At 41.6% G+C, this 12,500-nt stretch overlaps 1 protein-coding gene across 1 annotated transcript; it reads left to right on the top strand.

The window, feature by feature from the left end:
- Positions 1-9,582: 9,582 nt before the first annotated feature.
- LOC307042797 (proteasome subunit beta type-3-like) lies at positions 9,583-12,297 on the top strand. Its single transcript, XM_079686909.1, has 4 exons — positions 9,583-10,022; positions 11,075-11,259; positions 11,618-11,725; positions 11,827-12,297. Exons 1-4 carry the CDS (start codon positions 10,020-10,022, stop codon positions 11,891-11,893), a joined length of 363 nt encoding a protein of 120 aa, XP_079543035.1. The 5' UTR covers positions 9,583-10,019; the 3' UTR covers positions 11,894-12,297.
- The last annotated feature ends 203 nt before the right edge of the window (positions 12,298-12,500 follow it).

The following is a 12,500-nucleotide window of genomic DNA, read 5'->3' as shown; positions in this document are numbered from 1 at the left end:
CAAAAACAAATATAGTTAACTAAGGCTACTAGCTAATGGATAAGTTAGCTCAAGGTTTTGCTAAGGCAATTCATCATGGGCATACAGGCTAATGTACTGTACTTAAGGGGAGACACTACAGGTGAATACAGTAAAATGTGTATCTAATAACGTCATCACAATCACCACATTGATATGCAAATTAGGCGTTAACTAGGCCTGATTAAAATGCGCCAATTTGCATGCAATATTACAAGTAGGCCTACATGAATAAACGAAAATTGCCTGCAATGTCTTGCCTTAAACAGTAGCTTCATCATTTTTGATTGATGGCTGCTTATTTAATTACTATTATTTTTACTAGTTTGTTGTATGCTGATAGATCTTAATCATTACATGATACAGCGACCCACCCTCATGTGAAAGCAGGGAATGTATAGGTACACTGAAATTAAGTCCTTGAATGTTTTGTTATGTGTGCGTTAAGTGTAATAATAATAATAAAAATGTATTGGATCATTAATGTATTAAGGCAATTCAGTATTATATTGCTTGGCTATAGAAGCTGAAGGTTAACTTACTTGTGAAACAAAAGTTAATTGAACAAATTACGTGTAATCACTTCTGCAGCACAATGCCAAAAAAAGAAAGAATTCAGAAAAAGAAGGAGAAAAAGCGCCAGGAAACAGCCAAGAGTAGCACATCTCTAAATGCATGGTTAAAACCAAGTACCAGCAGCAACACACAAGAGAGAACAGATAACTCAAATGTTGAAAGTGTTACACCTGAGAAAGCAGTAGAGATCTCACAAGCAACATTGGAGAGACAAGGGGAGGCTTTAGAGGCAACACCTGACACAGAGCCGAAAGATGATCTGGAAATCCCTGTCACTGTGGAAGAGGAAGAGGCCACAGGAGGGGAAACGGTGGATAATGTTGAGTTTGAGGAAGCTATAGAAGAGGGTGGTGTTGAGGAAGCTGTCAGTAGTGTAGAAGAGGTAATATCAAAAATTGCATCCTTAAAGTATCCAACAGATCCCGCCCACAACCAAGCTTTTGATCTCAAATGTAATGTCAGCTATGTGAAAATGTGTGTTGCTAGAGGACCATGCCTATGCCAACCTATCCTTAGATTTCCCAAAAACACTGAAGGCCGATCATTTCAAAAGACGTCGTATGAAAATAAGCCATGGTTGGAGTATTTACCCGAAAAGGACAGTATGTACTGCTTCAGCTGTCGGCTTTTTCTCAATGAACAAAAGTACAATAACAAGAGTGCTTGGAGAGTGGCTGGCGTAAACAACTGGAAAAGGGGACTTGATAAAATGCAAGAACATGCAGACTCGGAGGCCCATTTAACAAGCATGGTGCGATGGAACACATACAAAAACAATGCTTTACAAGCAGCTTTTGAGGTATCAGATGTTCAAGGAAAGGCAATAAGAGAGCAAGAGATACAAAGAAAAAGAGAAATCTTGACCCAATTAATTTACATAACTTTATATCTTGCACGACAAGGCTTTCAGGGGTGACGACGAGTCTGCCACAAGCTCAAACCAGGGCAACTTCCTTGAACTTGTTAAAATGTTTAGCCAGTACGATAGTGTACTCAGTCTCAGGCTACATTTGGATAATGTCAATAACCAGAAAATGGGTAAGAACAGATGTCAAGGTTCTCTCCTCTCAAACAGAACACAAAATGATATCATAAAAGCCCTCGCCACATTCACAAAAAGAGAGATAAGGAAAGAAATAGAGGAGGCTAATATATATTCAGTACTCATAGATGAAACCACTGATGTATCTCATTGCGAGCAGGTCTCTTTTGTTGTGCGCTATGTGTATGAAATGGGAGTCAAAGAGCGCTTCCTCCAGGTCTGCAATGGAGAAAACAGTTCTTGACTTGCTAAAGAACAATGACCTACAGATCCAAAACATGCGTGATCAAGGCTATGATGGCGCTGCCAATATGAGTGGTCAATACAGAGGACTACAGTCAAGAATACTGAAACACAATAACAAAGCTCTGTATGTGCATTGCCAAGCTCACTGCTTAAATGTGGTCTTAGTTGAAAGTGCAAAATCAAGCCTCCACTTCATTACCTTTTTCAACCTGGTAGAGAAGCTCTATGTGTTTTTTACCAGCTCTACAAAAAGACACACTGCATTTGTGAAATGCCAAGAGGCCCTGCACCCTGGAGAGCGTGTAATTCAACTGCAGAAGCTCTCTGACACACGTTGGGCATGCAGAGAAAAAGCCCTGAAGGCCCTCCATAAAGTGATGAGTAGTCCTCACTGACATGACAGAGCAGGAGCTTCCAGGTACTGCTGCTGGAGATGTCAAGATGTACCTTAAAGCCATAGACTTTGAGTTTTTCCTTTGCCTTGAGATCACCACTCCAGTCTTTGAGGTCACTGCACTTGCCTCTGATGCTCTACAGAACTGCCACATTGATCTGTCCACAGCATATACTGTTGTTGATGGAGTGATGGACACCTTGTCCAACCTCAGGACAGAAGAACAGTTTGGAAACTGTTTAAGAGTGCCACTGAAAAGGCAGAAGCCGCTGGGGTCAGCATCCCCACAGTCCCCCCAGGACAGCAAAGGCAGAGGAGGGTGCCTGCAGAGTATCGGCAAATTACTAATGCAGCCACAGAGAGCCATTCCTTCAGTCAGTAGAAGACTACTATAGAGGGAAGGTGTACTACTCATTCGTAGATGTTCTTTCTCAGGAACTAAAAAGAAGATTTAGGGGAGATGGCGAAACAGAGTCCAGTAAAATACTGAATGCACTCCACACTTTGACCAAGGCCAACAACTGGATAGGCAAAGATGCAATGGGTCCTGACTGCCTTGATGCCGTTCACATGCTTTGTGAGTTCTATGGAGGAGAGGAGCAGAAGTTGAAAACAAAGCTCAGGGTTTTTCATGCCTCTTTCCCAAACACATGCACCATGAAGGGGATATTAAAAACACTCAGAGACAACAGTGGACAGAATATCTTTCCAACACTGGAAATGATAAGAACCTATGCAACAATTCCAGTGTCAACAGCTCAAGCTGGTGACAGACACACTCAGAAGCCAATGCACAGAAGAGAGGCTTTCTGATCTCCTCCTCCTCGTGATTGACAAGGAAATTCCTTTTATCCACTGTGAAGTAATAAACATCTACAGGGACATGGCCCCCAGAAGGTTGCTGCTGTAAGCGAGGAAGGAGAGACAAGATTTAACAATTTCCAAGTGCAAAGAAAGATACAAGATACAAAGAAAGTTAGTAACAAAAGAAGTTAACAACATATTTGATCTCAGATTTCAAGACCTTGTTAAATAATTTCAGTAAAGTTGCAGTAATTTTGCATGTTCTTATTAAATATTTTTGCAGTCTTTTCAGCATTTTTTATGTGTTTTATCCAATTAAATTAAGTAAATGAGTAGGAGAGGAGAGAAGAATGCACCAAGTGTAATTGTTGCAACTAAACGTAGCCCTTGTAGTTTGGAGTGTAGGTTGGTTTGCGTATTTATGTAGAGAACAGCCTTTTTCAGTTTTGTGTGAAGATTTGTTGATTTTGAAGTGTTATTTATTTTAATACCACAAAAATAATTAAAAGGACTTAATGTGCTAAAATAAACTAATTATTATAGCAATTAACTAGTAGCATAGAAAATATGCACATTTTGGCATAGTTTCCTTTGTTGATGTCTGCTCTTGTGCGTAGTGAATACTAAAGAAGACCAATTATTTTGTAGAATTCTGTTGAGTATTAAACAATTGCGTGAGTTGTGAGGGTAAGTCAGAGATACGGCTATACTGTATATCTTTTTTTTTTTTTTTACTTTTTTTTTATATAAATGATTATGGGAAGTGCCCTTTTCCTCACTTGAGCCCCTGCCCCCCAAAAGGTCTGTGCACATCCCTGCTCAACTGTAGAGAAGACTGAAAAGGATAATGGATTTGCTTTCACAATTTTCTTTGTATTGTATCCTTTATGCCTTGACGGCTGATACACGCTGCACTCTCTGCACCAACATGGCAGCATTACTAGCATGTTTGACATAGGGGGACTGCGGATGTTTCTGCAGCGATGTCCTCCAAAGGCATCCCAGTTCAACAATGGCATTTCAGGACAAAGACTTCAGGGAATGATGTGATAGACAGATACCTTTTCAATTTCGTGGCGTAGAAACTTGCTGAAGTTTGGGGTTGTCTGATCGCTGTGGAGTTCAAAGGATTGGGGAACAGCAATCAAACATACCCAGGGGCTGCCATTTCTGGGTTAATAGTGGAGAAAAACATCTAAATCCAAAGCAGAAAATCCCCAGCTAAGCTTTAACAGTGCTCATTAGAACGAAATTCTCTATGAGAAACATGTCGCAAGCAGGGAGTTTCCCCTCATATCCTCTTTTTTACTCTGGGAAATATAAATGCAAAATGATTCCTTTCAACAAAGGGTCCCATCTGAACGCATTAAAGAGTGGAGGAAAGAGAGCAAGCTGACAGGTGCATCTCCTGCTTCTACTTAAATGGGAATTCTGCTGGCAGCAGAACATTTAGCCTAATGTTGGCGAATGTCCAAAGTTGGCTTTAGTTACAAATACCTGGCTGTGCGGAGAGGCCTGCTCACAGGAGACACTGCAGGTCTTAAGGTCTCCTGCACAGCTTTTTTCTTGCATGCTTGTCTCTGTTCTCTGAGGCTGACATTCATGCAAATGGATTTCAAAACTCTAGTTGCTTGTCTTCCTATGCTGCATTGTCCAGACTGTGGAAGCACAATGAGTGTCAGGGGAATCTGCTCTCACATTCTTCCAAGATCAATGGAGCTACACTGGTTCCATTGAATGGATGAGAATTATGAACTCCCTCTTGCAGAATTCATGTACTGTGAGATCAAGATGAGATTCAGAGCTGGCTCATGATGTCTCTCCTGATTTGCATACTGTATGTTCGAATAGGATTGCATCCACTCATCCTATCACTTTTGTCATTTCCCTTGACTCTCTGCCTTTCTTTATCCTCTCCCACCATTCTCCATTATTTGCATTTTGCCAGTATACCGCTATTAGTGCAAAGCTGTACGTTTGAGGAAAGAAAAAGGCGATTTTATGTTATGTGCTCCACGTAAGGCAAGTTTCCATAAACAAGTTGGCTAGAATGAATGGGAATGTCAGTTTCATTCATGTGCAAATAAACATTACATTTTACTAAGTTCTTAGAGGCCTCTATTCACAGATGCAGTCTTGCAATGCTTTCTTTGTAGCATGATAAAGGGCTTGTGTTTAAGGATCTTTTTTCAGTCCTAACCTCCAAATTGGATTTCCACATTGCTTCATTGGTAGCTGTTGAGATGAAACAGAGTTTTGAATACATCCTATTGCTTTTCCACACAGCCAAAATTAAAATGCATACCTTATATTCTCACAGAGATCCATTTGGCAAATGAGATGGCATATGTCCTATTCTGGGAGAAGAAAATGTGTTTCAGAACAAAAGATCTTACATTTTATATATGTGTCTCATGACGACACTCACACCATCAATACCGACCAGTTGTTGAGTCGAATGGGTTTCCACCTACGCCTTTGTATAGAGTCAAGAAACAATTTAAACTGTGGTTAATAGAGTAATACCGGTTGCTTGAAAGCAAAGCAAGGTCATAAACATTTACATCTTAGAGGCAATGAAATACAGTTAAACTGTTATGTTTATTGACTCAATTGTAGCTGATGCTTTTTGGAAAAGGATAAATTGCATAACGCGTCAGAGTTTGTTAAGAAGACTATGCCATGACACTAAAAAAGTGTAGCTTGAGTTTTAATGGTACTTTTTGGAAGCTGAATATCGCACTGTGAAATGATATTGATAACATTGTCTACGGTGACAGCGGGGCATGTAGATGCAGGGCCCAATGGCTCAGATGAACACCCATCAACATTTGAAAAATAAATTGTGTGCCCTCATTTTAAAGACTTGGCTCTATCTTGGCTTTTCAGACAGAGAACACAAGAGGCAGAATCTATAGTTACATCATTGATGCTTGGTGCTCAAACATGACATTTGGTCAACGATGTTTCCCTGATGTCGCATTTAAATGTAAAAAAATGGCATCCATCTATCTGCCCAGCAAGTTCACCACAGTTTATGTTGCGTGCTAAAGGTATCAATTATGTTATTGTTCTCTTTTTTTTCCTTCTGTAGCATAAATGGAAATAGGCTATAACAATAAATGATCCTTACTTGAAATTCAGGCAGAAAAATGTTAATCAATTTGTCCTATGAGTTTATGCTTCGTCAGTCAAATGATCCAAAAAGAGAATTTGACATGAACAACAGGAAAACTTGACACTTTAAGGATGAGTGTGTAGAAACATCTAGCAGTGAGATAGCAGATGGAAACCAACTGAACACCCATAGGACCCGCTCTCTGAGGATATGAAGGGTTTTCTCTAAGCTAATGAAAACACAGATAATGTGATAATGTTCTAATGAAAACATGGTGATGAATGTATATAATATCTAAATCCCCCTGAATACTACAAACTGGTCCAATATAAAACGTCCCCATGTGCATTTGTGAATCCCACCTTGAAATGACCTTTAGCATATTTGATCTTGTAGCAGGTCTCCCTTGAAAAAGAGATTGTTGATCTCAATGGGATTCACCTGGTTAAATAAAGGTTTGAAATGAAATGAAATGAAAGAGAGGAAAATGAAAACAAATAGTCAGACACAGTTTTCAAAGTAAAAGATTTGAAGCGCAGATGTTCGACTGTTTAATCTGACCTTATTATATCAACACTGTATTGGGTTTGCTGTCACTCTGAACATTTTATTTTCAGGAGGCTTCAATATCCCATCATTTATAGTACGTTGCTCTAATTTTTATATACATTAGAAATAAATAAGGTTAATACCTATATATGATTAATCAAAGTGTAGAAAATTGTACTTCGATTGTGCGGAGAATTAAGGATATCATCCATGAGACATTATATCCTTAATTTGCCAGGCTTGCAAAACCTTAATTGGATCAGAACCCTGTCTGCAGTCCTTTAGTGTTTTTGTTATTAGTAGTGAGATCTTGTGAAGGAGAAAGAGATTGATCTGCTCTACTGTATCAGGGGCACGTGGCAATCTTTCCAGCACATTACAACTAGACAGGACCTTTAAATTGTGTCTGACTGCTCACAAGAGACCAATCACTCTGAGCCGAGTCTGGAGTCGGCTGTAATGTGTGTTTGAAATGAGAAACATAACAGTAACACTGCGCACAGTTTCCCTGATGAATGAGACCCCCCTTTAAATGTACGTTAAATGGGTTGGCGCTGATAGAACGGCAGGTTAACCCTTTCCTTTTCCGCAGCTTAACAGATCCCTCCTCTATGAATTTCTATATACATAATTTTGAACCCAAAACACCTCTGTTGTCACGATTCTTATGTTATGTCACGTTTTTAGTGTTGTATGTCTTGTTATGGGTGTTTTGCTGTTCTGTTCTCCCTATCATGTTTTCCTCCTTGTGTATTGTCTGGTCCTTCTCCCTGTGTTTTCCTCCCTGTCGTTAGTTTCCCTGGTGTGTTTAATTGTCTGATTGTGTTCACCTGTTTCCCTTGTGTGTCTCCTGTGATCATCAACACCAGCCCCGCCCCTGATTGTTTTCACCTGTGTCTTGTTGTCGTGCGTTTAAATTCCCCAGTCTCCCAGTGTTCAGTGTCAGTTTGTCTTGTCTCATGCCATCGTCAGGTCTATGCTCTCTTTGTGCTCTAGAAAAGTTTTTGTTCCTCACTACGTGAGCGATTTCCTTTTGTTCTCATTTTTTGTCATCTCATCCTGAGATTCGATAGTGACCTTTTTTGTTCATCTTGCTTTGTTGGAAAAATAAAGTATCTTACCAATACTTTACCTCTGTCTCCCGGGTCGTGCAATGGGGTCCTATATCCTGAGTGTCTGAGTTCATAACAGAACAAACTGACCATTATGGACCCAGCTGACCCAAGAACGCTTCACGCAGCCCTGTCACCACGAGGCAAGAAGATGTTTCACCACGAGGAACAGCTGGGCATAGCCAACCAGGGAATAAAAGAGCTGGGAGGACGCCAGGCAGAGTTTCAGGAAAACATCTCTACACAGATGCAACAACTGGCTGCACAGATGAATCATTTTTTCACTCACCATACAGACTGCTCCAGTACCGGTCCACACAGCCATGGTTCCGGCTCCAGTCCCCTCTCGAGTCCCCTCTCCAGTCACCTCTCCAGTCAGCTCTCAAGTCTCCTCTCGAGTTCCCTCTCAGGTCCCCTCTCGAGTCCCCTAGGGTTAGTTCTTCTCGGGTCCCCTCTCAAGCTACCTCTCGAGTTCCCTTTCAAGTCCCCTCTCAAGTCCCCTCTTGGGTCCCTCTCAAGTCCCTATCCAATGTCCTGGTTCGTTGGAGGTTCTGCTGGGGGTCCTGCCAACTCCATGTCCTGTCCCGTTGGGGGTCCCGCCGACTACTCTTCTGCCGGGGGTCCTGCCAACCCTATGTTCTGTGGCGTTGGAGACCCCGCCGACTACTCTTCTGCCGGGGGTCCTGCCAATCCTATGTTCTGTGCCGTTGCAGGTCCCGCCGACTACTCTTCTGCCGGGGGTCCTACCCACCCTACGTCCTGTGCCGTTGAAGGCCCCGCCAACTACTGTTCTGCCGGGGGTCCTGCCAACCCTATGTCCTGTGCCGTTGGACGTCCAGCCGAGACCTGTTTCGTTGGGGGTCCTGCCAACTCCATGTCCTGTGTTGTTGGGGGTTCCGGTGAGGGTCCTGCCAACTCCACGTCCAGTGTCGTTGGGAGTTCCGCTGAGGGTCCTGCCAACTCCATGTCCTGTTTCGTTGGGAGTCCCACCGGATTTCCTGCCAACACCTGATCCTGTCCTGTTGGGGCCCCGCCGACACCTGCTCCGCTGGGTTTCTTGCCAACACCTGATCCTGTCCTGTTGGGGGTTCCGCCGACACCTGCTCCGCCGGATTTCCTGCCAATACCATGTCCTGTCATGTTGAAGGTCCCGTCGACACCAACTCTTGCTCCGTCCGGGGTCCCACTGACACCAGCCCATGTTCCGTCCAGAGTTCAGTCTACGCCTGTCCCGCCAGGGGTCCCACCAGCTCCTGCTTTTGATCCCAGTGCTCCGGCGATCCAGCTGACACTGGAGGAGTCCCGTTGCGTCGTCCTCCGGAGCTGTGCCGTCGCCGCCTTCTCGCCCAACCTTGTGCCCGGCCTCCTGAGTTCCCCAGAGGCCTTTGCCCTCGAGCCCGGTCTCCTGAGTTCCCCAGCCGAGGACTCCACCATGAACTCTGCCTTGCCCCTGGGCCGTCGGCCCGAGAACTCCATCATGGGCTCTGCCTTGCCCCCGGGCAAGCGGCCTTAACATCTGTAAAAGCTTGCAGCGACATCAGCATTTAAAGAATATGAATGTTCTTATGCTTTGGTTTACAATTCAAACTTAACAAAGCACTGTTGAGATATGTCATATTTGTATTGTACTTTTTTAATTTTAAAGACGTTTTTTAAACAGTTTGTATAAAAGTTCTATTTTTTTTTTTTTTAAATGTACTTAATTGTCCTTACTGTACAGCACCACTGAAAGATATGTGCTATTAAGTTTCTTGGAAATAAGTTTTTTCATGGTGAATTGATAAAATAAATCATAGGCCAATGCAAAACAGCAAAAGGGCTATATTCTTTAGAATTTCTCAGTTTTTCCAAAAACAGCTAGAGAATTGTGCTTTTTCAGAGGCGTTATTAATTAAAGGGACAGGTGCTAGTAGAGCGTTTCAGGCGGAGGTTATACAGGTATATTCTAGTAGAAAGCCAGAATGCTATACAAATCTGAAAATTAGCATAATAGCTTGGTTTCAGTCACGTGACTTATGACGCGCGAAATTCAAGTGGAGGTCAGGAAGTGAAAACGCAATCATTCATCAACGCAGGAATCATGGAGGACACCGACTATGTCAAACAATTAAATGAACCTGCACGCCGCAGATATCGTGAAAAAATCACAACACACTCACAATGGTAAGAGCACATGCCAATGTGTTTTTAGGTAAATGGTCAAATGTAACTAGTATTTAAGCCAACAGTTACAAGAGATGGCTAAGCTAATGTTGGTAACCAGCTAGCTTATAGACTTCTCCATCCTGCTTAAACTTAGCAAATATTCAATGAAAACATATTTTAGTTTTGGGGTTGCAAGTAACTTCAATCTCACAACTCTAAACGTTTCAATATATTCAATGTTGTAGTTAATTATACAAAACATTTCATTGTGATGGTAGCCGGGGCATAGCTGCAATGCTAAATACTTAGCTTACCTAGCTGCACACAAGCTAACGTTGTGTCTTGTAGGCTAACTTAACTGTTACAATCATTCCCCGAATTCACTTTAATGGCATTATGATTCAATAAATCCGGTTCACTTAAAGGGCTGATGTTGCGTTTGGGTCAACATCAGCTAACGTTTGGTTAATTAGACATTGCTAGTTTGGTTAGCTAAAGCTTCAACCTACTAAGCTAGTCAGCAATTTGTTAATGTGAGTCCACTGACAGCAGACAACTGCAACAACTTCAACAACCCAGCAACGAGGTTTCACTATACATCATTACATTTAAACATGTATAACGCGGGATAATAAAGACTTTGGTTCAATAATAATGTTCTACAACTACACTTTTTATTTTATCTTACTTTTATTTCTTTTGATCGTTGAAATGATTTTAGATGAACGTTATGCTCCATGTTTAAACATTTGGGTGGTTGGAAATAACCCTGAGTCATGATTTTGGTCCTTAAATGAAATACATAGATTTCAGTCATTTATTTTGAGGACAACATTATTCAGTATCTTATTTGCATGTTGCAAATAATAAATATTCTTAGGATATTCTTTACATGTTATGCTGTATAGAAGGGCCTCAACTTAAACTTAATTTTTATTTCAATGAATGTGCTTAAAAATGAGCTTTATGTTTAAATAGTTTGATTTGTCTCTTTAATCAGTTGTTTGATCTATCAATGGTTTAAGCTCTGACTAACTTAACTCTTCTTACGTTTCTCCTTCTTCATCCAGTCTATTATGTCCTATAACGGAGGGGCCGTCATGGCCATGCGAGGGAAGAACTGTGTGGCGATAGCAGCGGACCGGAGGTTTGGCATCCAGGCTCAGATGGTCACCACAGACTTCCAGAAGATCTTCCCCATGGGAGATAAGCTGTATATTGGGCTGGCAGGACTGGCCACTGATGTTCAGACAGTGTGAGTGTGTAGACCTCCACCTTGTTCTCTCAAAGTGGCTAAACAGTTGTGAACACCAGGGTACTATGATGAAAGGATTGATTTACAACTCTATAAAGCTACAACTCTCAGATCTAGACTAAGTAAGACTTCTCATTTAGAGAAAGCCTGGAGTGTCAAGTACAATACTACACCTATAATGTTTATACCAACAACAAAAGTGTTGTAGTTGAATAGTATTACTATGCATTCTAATAAATAGGGGAGAAAACGTTATTAGAAATTCTGCTATCCATAGCTTTGAAATAAGTTAGATTTGTGATGACTGAATTCAATGTAAATATCTGAGGATTGATGGACGTCTTTGCCTTGTGTGTAGATCCCAGAGGCTTAAATTCAGACTGAACCCGTACGCGCTGAAGGAGGGTCGCCAGATCAAGCCCAAGACCTTCATGAGCATGGTGTCCAACCTGTTGTACGAGAAGAGGTGAGTGCACTGAACTTAATATAGACCCATGTCCACATTTAAGCTGCTTACAGTAGGCACAAATACCTGCATAAATGGTAAATATGTCATGCTCTCATCAGGTTTGGGCCATACTACATCGAGCCTGTGATCGCCGGAATAGATCCAAAAACCTCCGAACCATTGTAGTGGCAATTTCTTATGTTACTTTATATGGTAAAGCCAAATGATTATATTATGCTTAGAAATTGTATTGGAGCAACTCAACCTGTTGAACCACAAGGGAGCATCCCGCCAAGGTCGTACCTGAAGAATCCGGCCCTCCCTAAGGGAGGATTGTAAGATAATAGTTTTCTGTAGTTGTCTTATCTTTTACTTCCTGCACAGCAATCAGTCCTCTATAAAACACACACACACACACATTATACCCTGTGTGCACTCCTGCAGACTACTCTATACTCTGTGAGACATGTACCTTCGAGGCGCCTCGAATAAAGATCTTAAAAGACAACGCTGCCTGCTTTCACCAGTTTATTATTGATTACTCTCATTGTACATCTTTACAGTATTGACGAGTTTAAAATATCCACAACACCATTCATCTGCTCCTTTGATCTGATTGGCTGCCCCATGGTGACAGAAGACTTTGTTGTGAGCGAAGTTGTGGTTCTCTCCTTGTTGCATTATTATTATTTGCACAGTGGCAGCTCTTTAACCTGCATTACAGTACCTTCATATTCACTGACCACACTCACTAGAGGAAGTAGGGCTGTGTGATATATTGCTATTGTAAAAA

The sequence above is a fragment of the Notothenia rossii genome, assembly GCF_949606895.1.
Source record: "Notothenia rossii genome assembly, chromosome: 6".
In the NCBI taxonomy this organism is placed as follows: Eukaryota; Metazoa; Chordata; class Actinopteri; order Perciformes; family Nototheniidae; genus Notothenia; species Notothenia rossii.
This window is presented reverse-complemented; position numbering and strand designations above follow the sequence as displayed.

Coding starts and splice junctions, on each gene's coding strand:
- LOC307042797 (XM_079686909.1), top strand. Junction 11,260..11,617: donor GCCACTGATGTTCAGACAGT/GTGAGTGTGTAG, acceptor CCTTGTGTGTAG/ATCCCAGAGGCTTAAATTCA. Junction 11,726..11,826: donor AACCTGTTGTACGAGAAGAG/GTGAGTGCACTG, acceptor TGCTCTCATCAG/GTTTGGGCCATACTACATCG.